Here is a 26,247-nt window from a genome sequence, read left to right on the forward strand (position 1 = left end):
TCGCTTTTTTGAGGAGCCCACAATGCTCTTGCCCACAGGTGAGCTGTCAACCTGCAGTCCCTTGTGGGGTAGTGACTGGCAGCAGCCAGGGACCAGGACTTTGGCCAAGGGCATCCAAACAGGCCAATGTGCATACAAAAGCCTTTTTATAGCTTTCATTGCTTTTAGGGAGTCTGTGTTCTTTGCTTAAAGACACATATGAAAGAAATTTTGTCATCTCCATCTTACCTTCCATTTTGCTCTGTTTAGGCAGTAAATTGTCTTTCAGCCAAGCAGATGTTGCAGTGACAAATACTGCATGAAACAATTCCCCAAATCACCTGTGGAACCTGTGAGAGAGTTTCCCTTGTAAGAAAAAGCTTTAAAAGCCCACTTACTTTCTCAGAAATGTTGTTACTTTGTGCATCTGAATTAAGATGCTTCAGTGAGTGACCTCTAAGAGGATATATTTGGGAGGATGAAATAAATGTTGAAATCAATATTAATTACTCCTCACATTCTCACGTACTCTTTATGTCTTCACATTTTTAAGACTTCACTGCACAGGACACTACACAGCATGTGAGGTGGTCCCTGTCTCATTGAGGGAGTAGACAAAATTAGTACACAAGAAGTAAAAAAATGAGAGTTTGGATTTTGATTTTGTCTTTTTAAAATCATCCTTGCTATTGTAAAAATTAACAGATCAATCAATTTCAAAATAATCTCATTTCACTTCGCAATGAATTGAGAACACATTGATAAAGGTAACTTCAATGACAAGACATAATTTCATTTCCTAAAATATTTGGCACTTTAAGACATTCTAACCTAAGAACTAGATGTCATGCAGACAAATTTTGAACACATTAAGGATGTGTAACTAACAGATCACAAAAGCAGCAGTAAAAGGAAGTTAACCCAAAAGGAAAATATTCCTGGAGAGGTGGCAAAAGCTCAGTTACAAGCCTGCATGTTTTTATCAGTCATCCTGAATATCTTGAAATTAACAATTATTTATATGTATATATATAACAATCACTATTGGTACTCTGCTTCAAAAAGTCAATATTGAAACACTGGGGAAACTGAGGAGCTTGAGAGTAATAGGAACTCCCAGAGAGGGAAAGGCAGGTTTCGTGTCAGCCAGCAGGACACAAAGAAAAGCAGCATTAATCCGTTTCAGGCCGCATACTGCACTTACCTGGCTTTTTTCCATCCTGTTGTTGAGCAAGTTTCCCCTGTAAAACAGACTGAAACATCCTGCATCCTACTTTGTTTCATTTCCAGCAAAAAGGTCTAGGAAACCATGACATTAAACCGAAAGATATCTCTAGAAAGAACCCAGATGCATCCCATGAACTAACTATTCTAGTGTACTGAAGCAGAACCACAATTACAGCTGCCTCACACTTGGAGGGACAATAATGTAGATTGAAACATACAATATTGTACCTGAAATCAGGGTTACACTGCACTCTTTCAAGACTTTCAAGTATATGAACACAATGAACATGCTCATAAGTGAAAAACATTGCCCTCTCATTCTTCCCCTCCACCCAAATGGCTCTTAGATGGCCCATCAGCTGGTTATTCTTTTAGGAATAAATCAAATAATCCTTTTCTACCATTCATTACCTAGAACTTCATTCTATACGAAATAAATTGTTGTTTCTGATGATAGTCAAGACTATACCGATCTCAACACTAACTCTGCGCTGCTGTCTGAATTTCCTCACAACGGTGGAAATCTTTTATTAACAAAAGGAAGCTAATCCAAAACATTTTCTGAGCTCCTATGACTAATCTCTTCATGAATCACAGCTCCACAGTGTAAGGCTGATGTTGTGAAAGACTGAACTTGTGATCTGCCTGTTTGAGAGTTGTGAGAGGAGTCTTGGCAACTACTGTCCCCTAGAAGACCTCTAGGATTTTTGATAATGAGAAACCAGTATCTCAGAACAATCCCTGCAAAGACCATTTTCCTGTAAATGTTGAACAGATGTGAAAGCTATGTCTGGAAAAGATCCTAAAGGGGTCTCTTGCATTGCCCTATTCTGCACAAAGAGCTAGCAGCCACTTCCCATCTTATGGAACACTGAGAGAAATCACAAGGTCATCCTTCAGGAACAGTGAAGGCAGGTAAAGATGAGTGAGACAGGACAGCCAACAGAAACTCCAAGAGAAAAGTGAAGGAAAGTTGGGCAACACGTCTACTGCTTAGGCTAAATCTAAATGGTTCTGGGAACAGCAGCTCAGAGAGGACATGTTTGATCTCCTGAAACAAAGATGATCTAATTCAGGGGTAATTCTTTATTGATGGTGAAAAGTGTATAAATTTTAACAACACTGATACTAACTTCAGAAATTTATTTTCAAAGACTTGTGAAAACAGTTAAATAAAAATCTCATAGTGGACAGACAATCAAATCAGAGATGACAACTTTCAATAATTAAATAAGCAAGACCAGCCCAATGAATTAGTTATTTACAAAAAAATTCCAATTCAAGGGATTGTTGTCCTGCCACACAGAAAACACACCACATAAATACTCTTTTGATACAAATTTTAATATGCCACATAATTCATTATTATCTTCCACAACATTATAATAATTTATATTGAATATATGTAACAATTAGTAAAGTAACTTGGTAAAAAAACTAAAAACAAATTTACTGCTTTGAAGTTTGTTTTAACCACTGGTAAATTCCAATCTGTTTGTCTGAAGAGCCATGTAAATAGGGTGGAGTCCAGAATGTCCTTAGGATTATGTGATTTCCACTGCAAGTATCACTGATAAGAATCAAACATCTTGACCTCACCAAAACACAGCCAACCCAAGAAATACCACATGAAAGACTGAAGATCATGTGTGGTGGCTAAAAATTCCTCTGCTTCCTCCGTGCCACTGCCAAGCGCAAGGCCTGAATAATCAACTTCTCATTGTTCAGGACGTTGTAATCTGTCAGTTTCACCAGTTTGTCAAAATTTTCTTCACTGAAACACACCTCTCTTGTTGTAAACGGGGAGAGGATGCTGGAGACATCAACTTTGCCTTCAGCCATCTCTTCAGCACTCCTTTCCACGCCTAAGGGGACAAACCACAGGGAGATGCACCAATAAGGTTTTATTGCAGTATGTGCCTCCTATCAATATTTACATAATTACAGGTAGAAAAGGGAGATTTGGAAGGAAAGATATAATTTGCCAGAGGCAAGTAAAAGTACTGTGCTAGTAGCAGTGTGTTTTTCAGAATCTGGATCAAGCCTCTGTCCAAATATGATTTTATATCATTTAACATTTACATCACTCAAACAGCTTGAAGTTAGAAGAACATTAGCAGCAGCAATGCTAGACCACAGCTGGGACAACATGGTCTTTTTCACCCAACTAGAAAAGCACAAGCAAAAAGGAAACCAGATACTCTTATACTGGACAAAATAATAGCCACCTCACTGAAAGTTCAGGGGAAATAATTGCACTCATAATTCAATTACTTAAATTAATTGAATTATGAGTGCATAATTCAATTAACAATTGAATAATGCACTCATAATTCAATTAACACCAAAGATCTCTGCCCACTCAAATCTCAGTCTGGGAGATTACTTTTAAATATGTGAAAAAAACTTGAATGAATGGGTTTCACACCAAAACTAGCAGAAGGTTTTTCCTTATCTTTGTTTGCAAGCAGCAGTGCATGACAAGTCCATGTCTGTAGAGTAAAACATCTTGTGTTGAGAACCTACCCCTCAAGGTGTAGAAGTATCAGAATTTTTGCTTTCATACTACCTCTAGTAGTTCTTGTGAAATAAGTGCCTGTCCTTTAAGAATCTCAAGTGCTTTAAGAAGGATTCTGGTGTTCATACAGTTCAGATGTCCTGAGACAGAGTAGTTATTTTTTTCAGTGATGAGACCCATGCTGGCATTGGAAAGGTCAGAGATGATAGTGACAGATACATTAGATATGAAATTGAAAGAATTCACTAGGAAAACAACTTTTTATTAAAATTGCTGTCACAGATGACTCACCAGGAGCTTTATATTTCTTGAAAGTGTCATTTACTAGGGGAAAGAAAAGCACTGTTGGAGCCTGTGGACTGTCAGCCTCTTCAAACACATAGCACTCCTTCAAGTTTTCCCTGTCTTCTTCACTTATCTCAATTTTGGGAAATGGAATTTCTTGCTCCGAGAAGTACTTTGCAATCTGATCCAGAGGCTGGATGACAGAAAAAAGATATATATGAAATTAACACAAACAATCAAAACCGATACAGAAACCTGGATATTCTAAACTGCAGCAGCTAACAGGAATATCCCAAGGTTTGAATCTCCCTCTGTCAAGATATTAAATTTCAGATGGAAACAATCATAACCACAAGAGACATTGCAGCTTGTCTTATTTTCCACATTGCTTTAGGCAAAATAAGAAAACAGTCACTTTCTCTGAACTTGAAAATTAATCCAAAACCCACAGGTCTGATTTTAGGATTCCATTGAAAGTTCAGAAGGGGAAGGCAAAGAAACTAAAATAATGGAGAAGGAACACATCAGTCCAGATTTCTCTGCATCATTGTCTTGACTTCTTCATTATTTACCACTTTCCCAGTCTGTCCTCTGCATAATTTATGTTCCTTGATAATGACTCCCTATTAATAAACCCACTTACCAACATACCTTGTGACCTCATAAAAAATGTTAACAGCTATATTTACTATAAACCTATGTTTATTTTTGCATTATTATTATTATATATGCAACACTAACATACTATTTTAAATTATGAATCAATCTGGCATTAGCCCTATGTTTCCAGAGGATTGATATCAGATATAAAGGCCAAGACAGGTTTTCTCATTTAGTCAGTTAAAGTTTTTTCAGGGATTTCAATTGCCTTTGTAATTTGTTCTGTACAAGGATAAAAAAAATCAGTAGCAGAGTTTCAGAGTACTCTATCAGTTTATAATATAATCCAGAATATAATCCATCAGTTTTCAAAAACTATTGGATCCACTGCAGTGAAGACCTTGATGATTTTGAAATGCCTATATCCATCATCATCTTCTAATATCCTTTTTAGTTACTGAGAAATCAATTGCCTAATGATCTAAATAATAATAATAATAATAATAATAATAATAATAATAATAATAATAATAATAATAATAATAATAATAATAATAATAATCTAATTCACATTCCAGTACTGACAATTGGTAGAGATCAAAAGACCATGAAGGAAAAAGATTTCAGAACCATGGCTTTTCTTACCAGTGTTTGGGACCCTCCGCTGTAATTCAAATGGAGGATGACATCAACCTCCCTCTTCGATCTCAAAAGTGGTGGGTAGCTGGTATTAATGAAAAAGCCAGTATCAACCAGGGAGAGCTCACTGTCTGCTGTTTCCATCAGTTTATTTGGAAAGGAGTCTATCACTGTGTCTGAAACGTAATTATTTCTCATTACTACCAATAAATCACAAGAATGGATTTCTCCTCTGAAGGAAGGTAAAGAATAAAGAATTAAGAATTTTGTCCTCACTCTAGCTGTATTTATTTACAGGGGTAAGTGACATGCTACTGTTTTTTCCTTCCCCCTTCCTGAGCACCTCATGTTGCTTTAGCCCTAGAGGGGTGATCTCTCCTGCTGCCTTAGGCTGAGCTCACTTTATCCACAGGAACATGATCCCCAGTCAGCCAGATACAATTTCACTCTTCAACACCCCGCACCAAAACTGAAATGTTGTTCAAATCTGGCTTTCATGTTTTCCATTTTTAAATGGAGAAGTGGCATTTCAGAAGTCAGTCTCAGCTCTTTGTTGGAAATCCTAAGTGAATTCTGAAACCTAAACCTTCTTAGAATATTACTGAAAAGCATGCTGGTTTACTGTGCCTTTCCAGGTAGAAAATCCTTCACTCTCCAGGTACTTGTTATGCAGCTGGAAGCCTCTGATAAAATTGGGATACTGTGCAATGGTTGGACGTCCTGTTAAGACATCTCGCAGAGTGGAGGAGAAGACACTCGAGGGAGTGAATAGACACGTGTCTACTTCATAGGGATTCACAGACAGAAAGGGTTCTTCTGCTGCAAGATGGAAAGACAACATTTTAAGTTTAGGATAATTTTCTGAACTGACCAATATTTTGAAAAATGGAGTGACTAATTATGACAGGTATCATCATCCCCCACTCCAAAGTTAATCAAACATAGTTATAAGCCCTTAAGATCTATGCCACCAAATAAAATTCAGCATTCAACAGTGAATTAAATGACCAGCTACCTGCAGGCAGCAGGCTGCCAGGCAGTAAGGATCACCTTCCACTCTAAGCTTCCTCAAATGATGCCCACCTCTACTGTAGCATATGGTGGAGGGGAGAGAACAGTCCCAAAATATACAGGAGACCTGTCAATAGGACACCTTCAGAATGCATGTGAGTGTCAGCCAGCCTCAGCATCAAGTTAGGAGACCAGTCACTACAGGTTCCCTGTGCAATTCACAGCAAGATAAAGCTTTCCCCATGGGTAGTTCAGTGGAGAAATCAGCTCTCTGCAAGAGTCATTTTCTCTACCCATGTTGTTACTGGCCAAGGAGGACCATATCCTAGTTTAACAATCTCAAGATGTGTTTTTGATACAACATGACTTCTATATGTCTGATAGAGACTGGTTTTGTGTCTGTCCAGGAAAAGGTACAGCTTTAATACAGCTTTTCCAAAGAAGCTCAATTTAGTTTTACATCAGGCAGAAAAAAAATCTTAGTTGGCATCTCTGCTTTTCTTTCCTCATCTTTTACTCTCTGACTTTGACACCACTTCTTTATGCATTAGACATGTTCACAAAACACCAGTGGTGAAAAAAAACTTAAAATCTCACCTATATCTTTTACTCTGTCTCTGGTCCATCTGCACCAGAAATCTTCTGAATCAGCAGCCAAATTCCAGACATACATCACATCTATGGAAAATATACTACTCCACATGCCTATAATATGAAAGAGGAATAGAAGCTGATTGATGGAGTGGCCTCGGAAGAATCTTAATTGATACATACCTTCAGTTCTTCCCATTGGATACTTCCTTTCTGTCTGTACAGATGCCTTTGTGGGCATACTTCATGAGTACATCCTTGCTAGTGCAAACTCACACCTGCTCAACCTGTCTGCTGGTGTCTTCCCAGTGGTGTCCACCACAGACCATGTGCTCACCCATACCAGCTGTCTCTCCAGTAGGCCACCTTTCCCCAAGGCAACAGTCACCTTGCATATAACAGATCCGAGTCTCTGAGAGCTTCTTCACCATCCTTCCCATAAAGAATTGACTTCCAAAGTGTTCTGCGCGAATAGATGCTCCGTACTTCAGCAGACCAACTTCATAAGGAGTGAACTCCAGCCACTCTACGGCAACAGCAGTCAGACCATGAAAAGCAACATGTTAGACAACATGTTAGATGATACTAAACAGAAGAGTTCCAGGAAGCAAACCCAATGAGAAAGACGCTGGCTAGTTCACAGCATGCCATTCACCAGCCATGGCGGTATCTGTATTGCTGGCAGTACTGATGCCATGAAGTCCTTCCACACTGTGGCAGGGCAGTTCCAGGCTGTGATACAGCAACCTCCAGCAAAAAAAGCCCTGGTCTGACTGAAACCACAGGAATTCCCTTAATAGACTTAACCTTACCCCAATAGACTTAATCTTACCCAAAAGTATGTGTTGCTCATGCATAACTTGTTTCCTTTAGGGCTCTAGTGACAAAGAGCTTAGCATTCACTTGGTGTCATGTACTTAGCTGCTCATGTTAAACAAATACTGTGAAAATTAATAGTAGAGGAAATAGTAATTTTCCTGAAATTGGACCCAAAAGTTAAATTTTTTTCTTTAATTGTTCAAAATAAGACCACAGGGAACCATACAAGAATTTGTTTAATTCCAAGGCTTTTGTGACAGGATAAATCGTGACTTTGACAGCTTCTGTGGTATAACTATGTTTCCACATTTAGCAAAATAAAGAACTCAAATTCTAAACACAAAACACATTTGGGATTTTTTTTAATTTTTTTTTGTTTTGGTCACCATTATTTGAAAATTTAATTACTTATTTGGGGTTTTATTTGCAATTAGAATGAAAAGACAGTTGCATTGATAAAGCTGTTTATATCTACATCATCTTAGTTTAGACCATTTAAATTATAAATTTGTAAAGAAATCTAAATTATAACCATTACCTCTGAATGCCTGGGCACTATAGTTGGACTTGAGGTTGATGGCCACATAGATGGGCAGTGGGTTCTGGCCATTATCCACTGCCTGACGCTGGTCTGAGAGTCTGTGCTCATCTTTCTAGTTTTGATTAAAAAGGGTAAATGGAATGAGGTGAAAAACAACTTGCGTTTCAAATAATATAATGTGAATTATCAGACCCATCCAGCCTTATCCAGGTTTTCCTTTCCATTCCCAGGTAACTGGATTGTTCTGAAATACCTGCCATGGGATATTCCAAACTTGGCAAGCATCCCATAAGAAGCAGCTACACCCTATATGCGTTCTCAGATTTTGATACATGCAGAGAATTTGATTATAGATTCAGCCAGGGGAAAAAAAAAAAACCAAACAAACCAGTTCCAGGAAAAATCATGCAGCTAAGTGAAAGGTAAAGTTCTTTCCTTGGCTGGGTCTTAGCAAAGAATTGATCATATTTTAAGATATTTTGCAAATATATGCATATTCAAGAATACATTCTATTGCACATGACAATTTAAAACTTCATTGTACAAACTTAAAACAGAAGGAAACTGTTTAGGATAAGAAATTTTGTTAATTTAAACATAGTGTAAAACTTGGTATCATATTTAGAAAATGGTCTTTTTCACTATGTGAAGCACTTCCATATGCAGGTCACTTTATAAATGCACATCTTCATTTATGCCAGAGAAGCAAATTATTTCAGATTTTTAAGTGCCTCTTCTAGTCAGAATATTTTATATTCAAAATTATTTATTTACCATTCAAAATATTTTTTCTCAGGATACTTCTCTCTTTAAGGAGAAAGAACACCTTTAACTAGTATGACATGGCTCCTTCAGTTCAAGGTCAACCTCTCTTTAAATCTAGAGCAGTGTTTTAATAATGGATCTGAATATATCATATTTAATCAACTGCTAAACTAATTATTTGCATCAGTATTAATGAATGGCATGCAGGATTTATTTTCTTCTCCACAGTAGCTATAGAAGCTCAGCAGTTACGTGGAAGAAAGAGCAATACCTTATCGTGTAGCATGGATTCAATGACAAGACCCCAAAGGTCTATGAAAGAAGTGTTATGTCCTTCTTTAGTCCTCTCCATCAGGTCATTGTAATAGTACTTCAGACAATCCAAAGAAAAACAGCAGATCTTGGATTTGGTTACTTGCTTGCGAGCTTCCTTGATTGCATCCTCCAGATATTTTTGTGACCAATTAGCATCTTCATATAAGTTTGCCATGGTCCTGAAGAAATGTTAGTAGAAAACAATGAAAGAGGCATAATGCTATGGTTTGCTTTCAGAAAACAGATGTGCAACCTATTTGCCTGTTTCTTAATTCTTATGGGGTTTACACTTAAAATACTCTCATTTCAGGAGCAAACAAAACCTCCAAGCTTTCCTGGTTTGGATGTGATAAAATGGGCTCAAAAATTACCTTGAAATTCAAGGGAGAAAATAAACCAAGACTCAAGGCTATCAAACTCAAAGGTTCCACAAGTATGAATCAAATCTATTTCTTGAAAGCTAGGGAGTATTCTAGGGAGCAGTCACTACTACTATTCTCTGCTCCTGCATTTGTTCCCATATATCTGATAATGGTTTCTGCCAGCAAGAAAACTAGGCAGTTTTGGGCATGTCCTTGTATGACCATTCTTACTTGTCCCCTTGAAATCATAACACAGAGAGGTACATTCAGATCTCCATGTACATACAGAGAAGTTAAAAGAAAAACCTACCATTGAAGTTTGGACTTACATAAAGTGACCCACAACTCAGTGAAAAAAAAATTCTCCACTTCCAAACAGGTGTAGAGGAGTGGGGGTACCTAGAACCTACTTGATTAAATATTTCAGTTATTTTAAGTATGACATCATCTGCTCTATGCCCACTGGGAGAAGAGAGCACTCCACAACAAGCCACTGTATCTGCAGTCTCTCCAAGGTCAGTAACTTGATATCATTTGTTGGCCTTTTGTGACAATATTAATTCCTCTAGCCCCAAATACATCTTTTACCAGAGGGAGATGAACTGTAAATCCAAAATGGAAGTGAGAATAACCAGCAAATGGCAGGCATAAATTCTTCTTCCCATCTTTCTTCAATTTCCAGTCTAAAGACAAATTCATTGTATTTAGTCTAAGGTATAACTGATACAATATGAAAAGGGAATAGAGCATTTAGATGAAGATATTAGGCATAGACTGAGTCAGCAAGCTGACAAAAGCAGTTGATGAATGTGATGATTGGTCTCTTACTCAGCATGTTTTGTGTCCTTGCTCCAGGTGGACAGAGAGTAGATTGTGGGCAGAATAGAAATGCTTTTGCCTTGCTAAGTGCCATATAAGCTAACAGTATTGTACAGAGTCAACAGTATTGAGCAGAGAACACATAAATCTTGTTTGGGTCCCTCTCACCATGTGGTACCCGATAAACCCCCGATGTAGGAAATGCAGTCCAAGAGGTTGAGTTTCTGGAGGCCCAGCAGGCTGCCATACATCGCTGTGAGCGACCTCGTACCTCCCCCGGTTGTCGTGATGGCCACCACTGGCACCTGGTCAACAAAGCAAGGCAGAAGGAGCAAAAGCTGTTCATAAATTAGACACAAACAGCCCTTACTGCAGAAATCAGATTAACAGGTCACAGGCATTGATACAAGCAGGGATGCTACTTGGGATGGAAAGGATGTGATTGCTGCAGAAGGCTTGTTTGCCACCACTTGACTGCTGCAAGAAGGAAGGCTTATGTCTTACCCTCTCTGATGGGCTGGGAAGGTGTTTACTTAACATACAGCTGGAAATCAACCTCACCATCCTGGAATTTTTCTCAAAGTATATTATTAGTAGCTGTCACAGAAAAAAATACAGGATTTACCACACTGGTGCAGGTTAGGGATCCATGATTCTGTCTCTAACAATGACCAGTGTCACACAGGAATGTACAGCACCCTGTAATCAGCCAGACCACACAATAGCTAAAGTCTTCCTGGCCCCAGGCCATCAATTACTTTATGTCCTGAAGCACAGTCATTGATAGGGTTTCCCCCTCCATGAGCCAAGTGTAATTGAAGAAACAGACTATTCTTCTCCTTATCTTTTCCTAATCTAGTACACCCTCTGCTTCCGTTAGTAACCAGAGTGTGGAAGCTTACACACCCCATGGAAAATGTCTATTTATACCTTTCAAGTATTAGCTTCTAGTTTGATAAAGGAATCTGTGTTCCAAAGTCAATGAATAGAGCCTGAAGGAAATAATTCTCCTCCTCTATGAAAAAAAACAAAAGCTCAGAAAAGTGAGAAAACAGATGTTCTTCATACCCTAAACTCTTTTTAAATATAGGGAATTTTATAAAATAATGAGGAAAATCTCATAATCTTAGCTAAAATCAGAATAAACTCCAGAAATTATATTCTGGGGTTTACATTTTCTAACCTATTTTTTATAAGTTAAAACACTAATGATTTTTTTTCAGTTCAAATATAAGTCAGCTAATAAAGTAGAGGGGATATTTTCCCATATTTCTGAAGTCAAACACATGAATAGGAGAGCCACAGTAATTAGGCCTTTCAGAAAACAGTTTTCTATGTGTGAGGAAACTCTCAGACAGCTTGTAAAAATGGTTGAAAATGTTCTTTACAGCTTTGTTGAAAACTTTGTTTCCTGTATTATTCTCTGTTCTGAAATCCAAATTAATATTTTAGAATCATATTTTCCATAGCACTCTTTTTTTTTTTAACTGTCAGCTAAAGAGTGTTCTTGCTGTTGGTATGTATGTACTTTTCTGATTGTCAGCAACCCAGTTAGGCATCAGCAGTTGCAAAGCTGATGACTTAATTACAGGGCAGGAACAGGGTCTAGAGTGATACAGCTAAACTTACTAACAGCTATTTCATCCACAACTCAGTGATACTCCAAGATCCACTCTTCTTTGCCAGATTGATAGCTTTATTCTATCCCTCATTTTTCCCAACAGTACAGCTATTTTGCTGCAGAAACCACTCCAAGAATTTTCATTCAGATGTCTGTGAAAATTTTTCTTTCTTCCTCAACACCCTTTACACACATGCCATGGCCACCACCTTGTCTCTGTGTTAAGGCCCTCTATTTTGCAAGCAGCATTGCCCAGCTGTTCCATGTCGGCCCGCTATAAATTTTTTGCCCGAGACCCATGAGCAATACCCAGAATAAACAGGAATGGGCTATTTGAGGAGCTGCTGAGAAGTTTTTTGCTCCATAAAGACATTATCCTGCCTCCCTTACTCTGCTACATTAACAGGCCACTCCTCTTGCTTATGCCTTGCCCTAGGTGACCATGCCTGGCCCACACGAGCAGAACTAATTAAACTGGGATTTTATTTGTTGTTTGAATGTGTAAGCCAGGCCTTGATCCCCCGAGAGCAGTTGCTACCAGGGATTGTATTGGCTTGCCTCATGCTCTTTCAGGTCCTCTTCCAAATTAAGAATCTTTTTCAGAGCAGCAGCAACATATTTCTTCCTTTGCCGCAGGAAGTTCTGCTCCTCCCTGCACAGGCTAAACCCCAAGCGCACATCCAGGTCTCCTGAGCTGGAACAGACAATGGCACAAATCAATGCACACATCATTTATAGCTGATTCAAGATCTGTAGGGCAGGTAATAAAAAAAATAATCTGTAAAACAAGTTATTTCCAAGTCTACATATTGATAAAGGAAAGAAGAAAAACAAAAACACCCCATTTCTACTGCCAGCAAGAAATAGCAGTGTGGATGAAGAGGAGTTTCCAAGGTACTTTAGATCTCTTGTGAACATGGACAAAAAGACAAGACACACAAGTCAAGGAAGGATCACCAAAAGGAGTAATTTCAGAAGTATTCTTTCTGCACCCATTCCTGTTTATCAGTATGACACCCTGGAAAATCCAAGTGATGACATTATCACTTGTTCTCAGGTTTTGACAATCCACTAACAGCATTTAAAGTGAGGGTTCTAGGGAGTTATGTGATGAAGCTTGAGCTGCAGGGCAAGCATTACCCCCTGCTCAGTCTCTTGGGAATTCCAGCCTTTCACCTGTGACCTGAACATATTCCTAGATAAGTATTCACAAGCTTCATCCTGCAATAATACAAGAATATCCATCACTTTTTTTTCACATGTGCAGACACATGAAATTTTGTCCCTTGAGAAATATGAAGCACAGGCAAAAGAAAATTCAGAAAAAAAAGGTGCAAATCCAATCAAATTGCAGCTAATGTTATGTGCCTACAGCAACATAAATACACTTATTACTGAGAATAACACTAAATATTGACCAAATCTTCTGGATCACATCACCCTCTGGTGGTTGCAAACTCTGTCCTGAAAATAATTTTCACCAATATTTCACAAATATGAATGCTTCAAGGATTAATGCTACGAACCTTTCTTCTCCAGCAAATTTGATTTATCACACAGTGTAATTTTGAAAACAGAATAAGGTCAAATTATGTACCTTACAAAAACCCCAACTCTTTGAGCAGTAGATTAACATTTTTCTTGCTCTCTTTCTATATGTGTGTCTGTTAAATGTACAGGTCAGATATTTGTTATGGGCTGAGATTGTACAGGTAGTTCTCCATTTACACAAAATTTTCTCATGCTGTGAAAATCCACCTCGCTTTCCTTCTGTATCTCATCCCATAGTGGGGGTGCTGTGAACCACAGGAAGTTCTCAGCTCTACCATAAAATGTCACTGTCTTAAATTTTACCTATCACTGGTGCAATTCTGTCCCTGCAAGTGGGTTGGGAGAGGTGCAGCTGGTCAGGTCTCAGCTCCCATTCTGCCCAGTGAAGCAGAAGGGGCAGAAGCCAGGCTACCCTATGTTTCTTTTGGTGATTTGGCAAAGTTAAAGGCTGGTAGAGGTTATTTCACTCCATGTGCTGATCTGACAATTGGCATAAATGGGGAATAAAATAATAAGTGAATGGTAGAGTTTTATTCATGTGTGAGAACAACCGGCATAAAGCCAACTAATTCACTCGAAATGAAGGCTCACAGACTCCTGCTGACCTGCACAGTGCTTTAAGTGCAGCAGACTTGCACTTACCTCGGGCACCACGTGAGCGCAGCACTCGGCGCTCACGCACTACATGCTCATCTCTGCACCTATCACAGAAAAAGCCTACAGAACTAGTTTACAGCACTCCTGGGGGCCAGGAATAAAAGAGGCTATCTTACCATTTTCTTGCTGTCAAGCACAAGTGAAATGAATTATCCTGGAAAATGAGAAAGGTAAAGGTAATCACTACCAAATTTTAAAACATTCCTTTCCTTCAAGCTTGGGCAATGCTCAGACCAAGAGAGGTGGTTCTCAAATAATAAATCACATGGCTAAGGACATTATTTTGATACAATACAAAGCCTCATTCCCTGCCCTGGAATCAAATTTTCTCTAATAAGCCTGTGTGTGTTTGGGGCAGGTAGTGTGCCACAAGCTTGCATGTTTACACCACTTCCCAGTTTGCACATTTAGAAGGGGCAACAAGAATGAGAAAAGTTACCTTATCAAATTAAAAAAAAAACAAAAACAACACACACACACAAAAGCACCCCCAATATCAATATTAATACAAACTAAAATCTGAATTAAACTCATAATCTGGATGGGTCTTTTTTCAGTTCTTAGCTTGTATCACCCCAATATAAAAAAAAAAACCAATGTGGCTTTGAATGAATGTGCATTTTACAGTCATTTCTTGTTCCTTGAAACCACTTAATTCTAACAGTAAGATGCAGGTTTGCAATGACTGTTGTATCATTAAAATTATTGTTAACATGTTCTTCCTCAAAGTTGAATATAGCAACCTTAAATTTTTTTAACATTTCTAATGAATAGCTGTAGAATTTTATACAGTGATTTTGTTTACTTGGCAATTTTATTTCCAGCAGGACAATATTAAGGATATTTTAAACTACGTATTTCAAAAGGTTCACAGCACTCACCTCTTCTAGTGTTATTTCCTTCTGTAAAGGGAGTGAATTCAGGGGAAAAGAAAGGACCCCAGGTTTCTCTGTTTCATTTCCATCAGCCAGCTGAAAAAATGTAAAAAAGCAATTTGGTATGAACACATAAAAGGTTTATCATCTCTAGAACTTCTCCACTCAGAAGCCTAATTCAGTTTACTAGTTCTATTAATTTCTTGTTCTAATTTCATTTGAGTAATAATAACAAACAGAAGAACTTACCTCTTCTGGTAATATGATATCCAGTCTTGTCTGGTCATTTATGATGCAGTGAAATATGATTATATGAAGGCTGGGGCCAGAGTCCAGCAAAATCTTCTGGCTTCCTTCATGTGATCCTTTCACTGTAAATGTAAGCTCTGGGTCTAAACAGAGAGGCAAGGAACAAACAGAATTTTAACTATTACAAGCAAACACACATAACTAATTTAAAAACCCAGCCTTCACTTTTTGTTGAATTTTTCTTACACCACAATGACTAAGTAGACTTCAGGTGGCAAAAACAGACTGAAAACTGATCAAAAATATCTTGGTGAATCTACACAAATAATGAATGTACAGAATTCACAGATTTTAAAAATACTATAGCTTTCTATTTGTTAGATGCTTTCCATGAATAAATTAAACCAAGATTTGGATTTAGAGGAGTGTCAGAGGCATTTTGGATTATTCATGTTGCATAAAAGCCATTTATTTGATGTCAGTCTGTTCTGGTTTATAGTATACATTTTATAATATTAAGGCTCACAAATAAATCTATAAACCCACAGCTCAATCAGACTACTTGGCATGTGCCCCCACATCACAAAGCTGAAACAAGTGGCAGGCTGTGTTTTTTGTACAGAAAAGCCTTTATGTTTACAGAGAGGTCATATGCTGTTCTCCTGCAAGACCAGGGCCAAGAGACATATAATTTTAGGTCAGTAACCTTTCCTTCCCATGTTACATCTCAGTCTGAAACTTCCTATAATGCAACTCAGTCATTGCTACCATTTTCTTCATAGAAGTCAATTTTCCATTCACAAATTAACTCAGAACAGTCATGAGGTTTTGAGATTTCCCCCCAGGAACAGCATTACACAAGCTACTGTTCCTTTAAATCAACTTAAAAACTAGTAGAAGAATCCTGCTGTATTTGTTAGAGCTATATTTTATAGACAAAGTACTGTTTTGGTGACTCTGTGGTAGCAGAGGGCTTCCCTGCAATTTGTGAAGACCCCTTTGATACAACTTTGCATTTAAACTTAGGTTTATTTTTTTTTTTGTTAAGGCACCAAAGAGATAAGATTTCTACATATTAGTTATAAGATAATTTTTAAAGATCCCACTTCGAAAAAATTGTTTTGAACAAACAATAAACAAAAAGAACTAACCTCATTTTTCCAAGTTTTTCAGTCTAGTATATGTGGCTCTATTGCATCAGTTTAAAATTTTCCTCATAACTAAGCACTTGATGAACTTGAATTTTGACAGATACAATCTTTCTGCAAGGTGGGGCATGGCAAAACTAAGTATTATATGACACAGATAGAGCAGTGTGCACAACGGATTATTATTTTTTTTCAACATCTGTTATAATGGCTGAATCACAACAGAAGAGCAATAGGCTAATGAAGCAATAACCTCACTTGTGGATTGCTGCTTCAGCTTCCCTGTATCCACTCTAATCTCCAAACAGGAAACCTCACGTGCCTGCAGCAAGAGAGGATGAATGATGATTGAGAGAAGAGTAAATGTCATTGCAAGTGATTCATACTATTCCCAACCAACCCCTCTGGTTGATCAATGAGCAAGACAATTATTATCTATTACTATGTCTTCAGATAACACGAGGGCAATAATGATATGGTATTTCTGTCCAAAACTGAAATAAAGAGAAACGACTCATGAACTGCTTGAACTTGGAGAGACAATTAAGCAAAGATAAGCCCTATTCAAAATAATGAGTGTATTAACATATGGAACTATTTTTATGAGCATTGTAACACTTTCTTCATTAGCTCCTGATAGTTCTGAGCCTATCATTTATAGAAGAAAGTAGGCAGCAGGACTGGGTTTGGGACACAGCTCAAAGTTTCCAGAGTTAGAAACATGAACATTTGTTATTCAGACACAAGAAAGATCACAATAAATATGTACTTTACCACTAGCACTCCATTCGTAATAATGCCATCTGGGTAGTCCAGACTGAAAAGAAAAAAAAAAAAGTAAGATAATGTCACGGGTGGGAAAACTCAGACAAATATTTAAGTTTATGGTTAACACATTAGTTCTTACATGACCTTTGACATTTCTGACTTTAACATTCTCATTCAAAAATACTTTAAAGCTTAGGATTAGATGATGAGCTGAGTTGCAGTTTTTTCCATCCACTCAGAATATGAAGCTGGATTTATACTGCTGTGGTCTTACACATTTGCTTCAGTAAACCATACAATAAATACTGGTCTGAGACATATTGATTTTGAGGACAGCTGCAGCTGTGAAATCCATCTTGATTCTTTTGAGCATTACAGTTTTACCTAGGTTTTTGTCTAATACAACTGCTTAGATTTCCACAATATATAAAAAAATTTCCCTAATGGTAGGAAAAATTGTACTTACCTTTATGATATGATCTGCAAATCACACATGAGATTGTAATAGATCACTATATGTATAGATGTGTTTCCACATCTAGGGGCAGTGCTGAATTCACATACTGCAGCCAACAATTTCTACATTCTAAAATATTTTCCCATCAGCAAAATCAGGCAGTGTCTCATTAAGGATATCTCATAATTTACCATTTCATTAAATTACAGATTTAATTCATATAATCTCTCAAGAACTGAGATTGCTCCAACGGGAATATGTACATATGTATGGACTATTGGCAAGGACTGAGCACTGACGCCTCAACCTGCTGCAGAGATTATGAGCTGTTTTTTCAGACTTTGCAAGCCATGGATTACACATTTGGAGTTCTCATATATTCCTGTACTTGATGTATGTATTTTATCTCAGCTGAAACCAAACAATACATTTCCTTTAAAATTAGATGAATGACATTGTTTTTATCCACTTAAAGTGAAAATTTACTACAACAATTAGATTTAAGTATAAACACACGTGGTAGCATTCACTCAAAATTAAAAAGCTCATAAACAGTTTAAAGTTTTGTTTCCAAGTCAGTATTTTCTTTAAGAGACTATTAATATTTCCTTTAAGAGAAAAATATGAACTGGCTAAATACACTGCAGAAAATACAGGAAAAACTTTCAATTATAAAAAACATCAATCACAAAGTCAAGCAAACACCTCTGGTCAAAAGCCCCCAGTCAAAAATTTTAAAATTTTGTAGTTTTTTGGAAATGTATTTCTAAAGAGTTCAAAGAACATTGGTCAGGAATTGGTGAAAATATACTGTGTTTCTATCTGTATACAGGTAAATGTGTGTAAGCACCACTCCAGTTTTGTTTCAGACACAAATTTTTGTTCTTAATTACTATTTTGTAGTCAAATAGTTGTAACATTACATGACATATGCTGTCACCATCCTCAAATAACTCATTAAAAATCAAGGAAAGCAAGAAACAGCATGATAGATATTAGAAGACCTCAGCCTGCATAGCCTTGTGAAATGAAAGTGCAAAGACAGGTAAAGATATCTGTTCATGGAGGTAAACATCCAGTAAAATGTAGTATTATTTGAGTTGCTGGTATCAGCAAAGGGTAAAGTTAGGTTCAAAGTTAGGAGGTGCAAGGCATGACCTTCAAACAGGGTGGGAGACCCTGTATTGTTGTACAGAACAGAGCAGAGCTTGCAAGACCCCTGGGAAGAACCAGGACACCTCAGTCATGAAGGACCAATGGCTGAGATGTCTCTGTTGGGTTGTCACCTCTGCTGCCACCCCTGTAAGGAAGCCCAGCTGCTGGTACTTGTTAGTGTGGTGGACCTGGTGGTCCATATCTTTGTTTTAAGAAGAGCAAGGGCACTCATCTTCCTCTGAATCTTAGGAAATCAGCTGTGGCCAGAAACATAGCTGAGCTGGGTGCAGAAGAGCTCAGGTTGGCAGGGATCTTTGAATATTTTGCCTACCTTCGGAGCACTGAATAAGTTCCACTAGTTGGGATTAGCTGGTAATTTCTCTGATAACCAACCTGCTATTAGACAGCTCTCATCACACAGAGTTATGTTCCTGTTCTCTTCTCCATCACAGTTTGTGATTTGTGGGCTTTTTTTATTGCAGGCCTCGGTTTCACTAGGAGAACTGGGAGTATATTATGACCTGTAGCAGGGAAAGACAAAAGCAGAGACCCTGGGCATTCTTCCTCACTCAAAGTCTGTTGCAGGAATGCCTAAGATTGCAGTGTACTCTATGAATCCAGGGATCATTTCCCATCACCTGGTGTACATCAAACTTCTGCCTTCTCCTTTCTGGATTATGCCTGACATAACAGAATGGGTAATTTTGAATATGAACTTACAGTCACACAGATTCTTATATTGCAGTTCTCATTTAGGCTACTACCCTCCATTTCACCAGAGAATCTGAATTTTTGATACCTATCTAAAAGTTTTGAATTCTTTCATGTCAGATCCAGCTTTCCCTTCCTTTAGTAGCTTCCAAAATAATGCAGGCTACTTTTCTGAGCTTTCTGACAACCCAAGAGAAGCATGGGGGATGGTACTGTTTCAGTAAAGAAAGCTGTATTCACCTCAAAGGTTCTTTCTTAACTCAAAACTTTTGCCTTCAGTGCTCCTCCACACATAAATACAAACAGTACATTTGGCTCCCAAGTGATGGAGACTCAGCCTGGGTGTTTCTCAGCAGTGCCCAAGCCAAATGGCTGGCATGATCTGCTGGCTTCCCCTTCACATGAGAAGGATTTCTCAAAATAACACAGCAGAGCTACAGAAAGAAAAAAAAAGACTTTTATTTTCTAAAAATCCTGCTTTTGCCATATTTCAATAATTAATATTTAACTTTTATACAGCTTTTTGTACACCTATTTACATTTATTTTTGTTAATTTGTCTTTGTTTTAAACATAGTCTTTCACATTTGAAAAAAAAGGGAGAGGGAGCAGAAATGAAAGGTTGTGTAAGAGTGGTCCTTCATTCTTCTAAGAGTTGTTAGAGATGCACTTCCTCAACTTGAGACATCTGAAAGATAAAAGAGGCCAAAAAGAGGATCAGCAGGTACAGCAAAAACCCTGGGTCTCAGATTTTTCTTTGGAAACTCAAGTCACCTTGCAGTTCAGCAGAAGCCTCTTTGTGGCCCTCAGTGTCAGGCGTGGCCCTCAGTAGAAGTCGGAGGGCAGGGGGATGTTGAGCGAGCGCAGCCACCTGCTCCAGCGGGACCCCGTCCCTGTAGCAACGCGGATGGGCTCGTTCTGGTGCTGCACCCTGCCCATGGAGATACAGGAGAAAGGCCAGGTTACCACTGATAATCGCCAGAGAACAACTCAAAAAACACTAAAGCACACAAACCTGCAGCCTGTGTACAACAGCCTTACCTTTTCTGTCACTGCTGGCCAAGCGCAGCAGCTCTCACGCCAGCTGGGCTCCTGTAATGGGCCCAGAAAACATTGGGCAGGCATTTGCAATCCCTTGGCTTGGTTGCTGGTGAAAAGGCACTTGGAGGAAGGAGTATGCCTTCCTCTCTGTGTCGTTAAGACCAAACATCTGGCCCTCAGTGCCTGCCACTCTGCAGCAGAGAGGTGAGCACTTGCTGGTACTGCAGCAGTGGCATAAGGGTGAGGCAAAACCAGAGAGGGTGTTCATCTTGCTGTTGTGGAAACCCACTAACAAAATGAGGCTTTTCTTCAATTTTAAATAAATTATCACAGGAATGGATGCAGGAACAAATTATCGTACAGCCCTCCAATGTAATATGAGGTAATTGTTATAATGTTGTTTTTGGTAGAGGTAACACAAAACACAACCTTTTCAGTGAAGTTATAGGCAAACAAAAATAGGAGCAGCAAAGCCACTAGCATAGGTGCAACCCAGGAAACATTCTTGGCCTGGGGTTACACGTCATGTGTGGTATTATTCACCTGAAATTCTGGAAAGAAAGAACAAGCTAATGTAATAAACCTTGCAATTAATAAAATCTAGAATGAAGCTCGGGAAGAAATTAAAAACTGTGGATAAAGAGCATCAGGAAAAATTGCTGGTGGGAATAGTTATTAATTTCAGAAATAAACTGCCATATCACCCCCCAAAAGCATGTTCTTATTGTTCTCATCACAATACAGAATTTCTAGAAACTATCCCACATGCTTAGCTGTACTCCTTGTTATCAGAGGGCTCTCTCCCACTGAAAATTATCTCTAATCTCTGTCAGCATTTCTCCCATCCAGCACTGACAAAAAATCTTGCCAAAACCTGCTGAACTTGTTCTACACAGAAGAGGTTGGTTTGGGTCCATAGCTTTCTGGTGACCCATCTCAACTACTTCACTTGAGTCGTTCAGACCTTTCCAGGGCTCTCTAGTTTATCTATGCAATCCATTGTCTACAATTTTAGTGGACAAATCCTTTCATTAATTACTTCTGACATCACACATTCCAAAGCAAGGGAAAAAAAACACCCTCTCAATATCCTCCCAAGACCACGTATTTAATCAATCCAGATGTGGATCCACATCCAACCCTTATTCCAGACTCAGCTGATGGGCAGAACAGCATTGACCACCACACAAATGCAAGAAATGTGAATGAGGGATAGCACGGGAATGGTCTATCTGCCTTCTGGCATCAAGCCCATTTTCTCAGTCCTACTGTGAGCTCACAGGGACATTCCCTCACTTATAATGCAGCACCTTCTTGCCTTTGCAGGTGGAGTTCTTCAGGCCATAACTATTACTTTGGTCACTCAGGAACCACATTATGAATGAAGAATAGTAGATCAGATGCCTTCTTGCTGGAGCAACTGAGCCATGACTGTCATGCTTTTTAAAACCTCTCACTTGAGACTGCAAAGGATCATTTTTAATGGTACAGTTCCAGCCATCATCTTCTAACCAGTAGAACTGCTACTCAGACATCACTTGTAAAAATTGTCCCATTTCTGATTTCATTGAATACAACTCCAGGAAAAGGCAGTCGGCTGCAAGGTCAGACGGAAGAGTTCGGCACAGAGTTGGTGGCACACACGCTCCAAGACAAGTTCCAGCCTCTGTTCCCATACACAAACCCTCTTGTGCACAACATCCAAGCCAGGCAACCTACTTGGACCTCCCCCATTAAAGACAGGATTATCAAGTGTGTGATTCTCTGTACAACTCCATAACCCATCCTGTAACTTGCAAAAGAAGGAGGACCCTAGACAGGATATCAGTGATGCCTACTGGAGCTTCCCCATTGCCATTACTGATGTTGTGACATTCCTGCTATGTGACAGGCCCCGTTTGTCTTGGTATTGCTGGCCTTCTGCCAGTTCTGGTGCAGAGTAAACAACAAACAATCCACCCTGTTGAGTTTCCATGAGTTGCAAAAAGAGATTTTGAGACTCTTTTAGCTCCGATAGCTTTTTTGTGTGTGAACACGGAGGTCTTTCCTTCTCCAGTTCTTAACACTGGGCTACTGTCCTTACACCAGCAAGTTCTTATTTCCCCTGCTGTCAGGAATTCAAAGTATCCACCCAAGTATTATCCTGCTAGGCTTCCTGAAGTGCCCCAAATGCCTTAAGAAGGTTCCAGCAGTACCATCTAAGAGCAGTACCTTCTCTAAGTACATCCTCTAAATAGTAAAACTCCACCAACATCTTTCAAGCCTACCAAGTGAAGTTACTGCTGTCCCTCCAGCTTTCCTGGTTCCTCTGTCCTCAGACTCCTACAGTGGTCTTTGGACCTTACTTTATGCAGAATATTTGGTTCCTTTCTCTACCACAACCCCCCATGTGCAGCCAGATGAACTGAGCAGATGAACTTATGGAAGTGCATTTTATAATGTTGTGGATTTGAAAAAACAAATTCCCCAAGAAGGGGGTAATTAGGGCATTTAGGCTTGGCACTCCTAAGGGTCAAAACTTCCTGAATATTGTCATTGTCCTCATACTTCCTTGTGTATCTCATTGTCTCAATGAGAAAAAAGAGAACAGGAAGAAGTTACTGCCCAAGAGGCAGAATTCAAATAGGGGGGAAAAAAATCACATTTCAGATATTTGAGATCTAAAAGTATGTATTCTAAAATTCCATTTGACTATACTTGAATGAAAACACCTAGCTGCTGCTTTTAGAGACTGCAGATTTAAGAAGCATCATCACATATGAACCAGATTTTAAAACTATTTTAATAATGAATATAACACCTTATTAAGAACTTAGGACTCTACTCACGTGTTCTGCAATGTGAACTCCACCTCCAGCTCCTCACGTGCCTGAAGAGAGGAGATTAAAAAAAAGAAAATCTGATTACTTATTTTTCTTCACAGCTTTCATCATACCAGTCATATATAATTTTTTAAATATGTATTTAGGATAGAACTTAGGAAAACTCCCAGAATGTAAGAAAACCATAGTTTTGACTGAAGGTATTGAATTTTAAGGTATTGAGAAAACAGTTGCTAAGATGAATTTTTTTAATCTAAATGCTTGATAAGCACATCTGCATGCTTAAGAGCTGCTATTTTGCTGAATCAGCCATTTGTTCAGATATTAATTCCCAAAACAAAAAGAATTAGCCTCTTTAATGCTATTAAAATTAAAAGGAGCTGAAAATTCAGAATTTACACCAAGAGCTAACAAACATCCCAGAAATATTTAGAATGAAGACTGGATAACTAGTTGCAGGTGGTTCCATCCTGTATTTTCAGCATAGATATTTGTTCTAAACAAAAGCTAGCAAAAAGCACAATTTCTTAGAATTGCAGCAAAATACAGTTCAAATAGATGTTCCCTAAAATTAAACACTGTAAAAGGATCTTTTGAGATGGAAGGAGAGAACTTCCTTTTGTTCTCACCAATTCCATTGCTCACCTGTGGATTCAGCTGGAACTTCACGCGGACAGTACGTCCCACAGTGAGCTTATCTATGTCAAAGAGAACTGTGCAGAGTTCATCATCCCTGGTGACCGTGTCTTCATCACACACCTTCAGCTCCAGGACGTTCTGCACAAAGAGGTTAAGAACATAATGGAGTTACTGCTACATCTAAGAGCTCCGTAAGACAGGAAAATCTCTAGACTAGGTTTTCTTTCCTTGCTCCTTCAGTTTTATGGGAAGAAGAAAAATGAGAAAGGGAAAGAGAAAAAGGAGAGAGACGTGGGTTTATTAGATGTCAGATTACTGATAACTCTTCATAAAAAAAAAAGCAAGCTTGTTTCATTTCCCCAGGCAGACAAGACAAACAGGTCATGCAGAACATTCATGAGTTTGTGATAAATTACTGCATTAAATGTTTCTACATTTATTTTACGGCCTTTGGTTCTAAGTGTATAAAACAGCCACAGGTACATAAAAATGGCTTAAAGGATTTTCAGAATATCTAGAACTGAGTGATTTTGCTATTTTTATGTGATCTTTTTCTTGGGTTTTGCTTGTTTATGTCAAGATTGGGGATAGGATAGTAAGGCTGTATTCTAAAATGCATTTAATTCCTTCTTATTGCAGTATAGTACATGTCTAAGTAACAAATAAGGGGAATAGAACAACACTAAGGAGAATGTAAGCAACAAGTTTTGGGTTTTCTTCCTGAGGAATCTAACATGTTCTTTGTTTGGAACTAGCTATGTAAGTATTGGTTTACTGCAGTTCTGTGTAATCTAATGACTAATGCAGACACCAAATGGTGAAAAGAATTTATGTCAGTTACCTTGACACGGCGGTCAATCTTGTAGCAGAAAGCTTCATTCCAAACGGGGTTTTTGCTGTTCCTGATGGTCCTGGTCCGAACCTTCTCTGCTGAGGCAGTGGGCAGCCACAGTGTCACGTAGCAATCTGAAAGGGTGACTGTGCAGGGAGAAGATGAGCACAGTTAAAATGTGTCTGGCGAAAGAATTACTGCACAGTGCCCATTAACCCTAATAAGACAAAGACAGCACAGCTGGGGTTTTCTTCCTAAAACATACAGGATTAGGTGTAAATAATACAATGAAGCACTAAGAGGAGAACAGACATCCTCACACATTTGCAATGCCCATTTCCAGCTTTTCACTCTTAGTTTGACATACTTTTTTTTTATTTTAATGTTACTTTATACTTGAAATTGTGCCATCCTCCACAGAGAGTAGACATTGCATTTAGCTTTATCTTCATGATTATCCAAATAGCTGGGACAGGCAGCCACCTCACAACCTTCCATCTGTGCTATATAGAGACTTGTTTTCTATAATTTTTTCCCCAGATTCTGAACTTTACCTTAATAAAAGCCTTTGTTAACATTCTAGCTCAACTGAAGAGCAGATTTTTTTTAATGAAAGGTGTTCTCCCATCAAAGCTAAAAAATTTGATTTATCACAAATTAGAATGTGCCTATTCCTTATTCATTCATATATTTGACAAAGTTTTTAGAAGTTGTGTGCTCCTCAGCAGTTCTATCAGAAAAAAACCCATCCATTTCATCACCATAATTAAATTACTGTGTGTTCAATTCCTTCCTACTGCTCTGTCTGCAGACTGGAAAGATGCTGCCACCACCCATGTTTGGGGAAGGAAGCCGTGAGTACTAATGAAGACATCAGCTTCTCCTATATTCTGAGTCCTCAAATTGGAGGGAGAACTCCAGGGAGTGAGACTCAACAGAAGCATGATACAGGTGCCAACAGCCTTTCTCTCACACCTCTAATGCAATCTCCCTATTCCACATTAGCAATGCTCAACCAGTCATCTGGTTCTTACACCAACCTTGTGAATCAGAGGAGGACAAATAATTCAGCTCATAGTCAATCCCTGCATCATGCTCAAAACGTGTAACAGTGTTATTACATTATATTAAGAGCAATTACTTCATGTATTTCCTCTTTATCTTTCCATAACAATCACAGATTTAGGTTTTCCTACAAGCCAAGTCGTGCCTTTATTGTGTTGTTAATCATGCTATACAACCAGCAAAGCC

General features: G+C 38.5%; 1 protein-coding gene across 1 annotated transcript in view; it reads right to left on the minus strand.

The window, feature by feature from the left end:
- Positions 1-2,862: 2,862 nt before the first annotated feature.
- The window catches only part of LOC115904543 (cytosolic phospholipase A2 epsilon-like), a 32,466-nt gene continuing 9,081 nt past the window's right edge, over positions 2,863-26,247 (minus strand). The window contains exons 4-21 of the mRNA XM_030950033.1: positions 25,006-25,142; positions 24,171-24,302; positions 23,532-23,572; positions 17,347-17,389; positions 16,831-16,894; positions 15,425-15,567; positions 15,182-15,271; positions 14,417-14,454; positions 12,651-12,786; positions 10,640-10,776; positions 9,247-9,469; positions 8,208-8,322; positions 7,239-7,376; positions 6,857-6,964; positions 5,876-6,067; positions 5,255-5,424; positions 4,016-4,202; positions 2,863-3,071 (exon numbers count right to left, since the gene is read on the minus strand). Of these exons, the coding sequence (XP_030805893.1) occupies positions 2,863-3,071; positions 4,016-4,202; positions 5,255-5,424; positions 5,876-6,067; positions 6,857-6,964; positions 7,239-7,376; positions 8,208-8,322; positions 9,247-9,469; positions 10,640-10,776; positions 12,651-12,786; positions 14,417-14,454; positions 15,182-15,271; positions 15,425-15,567; positions 16,831-16,894; positions 17,347-17,389; positions 23,532-23,572; positions 24,171-24,302; positions 25,006-25,142 (2,303 nt within the window). The remainder of the gene's footprint in view (positions 3,072-4,015; positions 4,203-5,254; positions 5,425-5,875; positions 6,068-6,856; positions 6,965-7,238; positions 7,377-8,207; positions 8,323-9,246; positions 9,470-10,639; positions 10,777-12,650; positions 12,787-14,416; positions 14,455-15,181; positions 15,272-15,424; positions 15,568-16,830; positions 16,895-17,346; positions 17,390-23,531; positions 23,573-24,170; positions 24,303-25,005; positions 25,143-26,247) is intronic.

The sequence above is a fragment of the Camarhynchus parvulus genome, chromosome 5 (genome assembly GCF_901933205.1).
Source record: "Camarhynchus parvulus chromosome 5, STF_HiC, whole genome shotgun sequence".
Classification (NCBI taxonomy): Eukaryota; Metazoa; Chordata; class Aves; order Passeriformes; family Thraupidae; genus Camarhynchus; species Camarhynchus parvulus.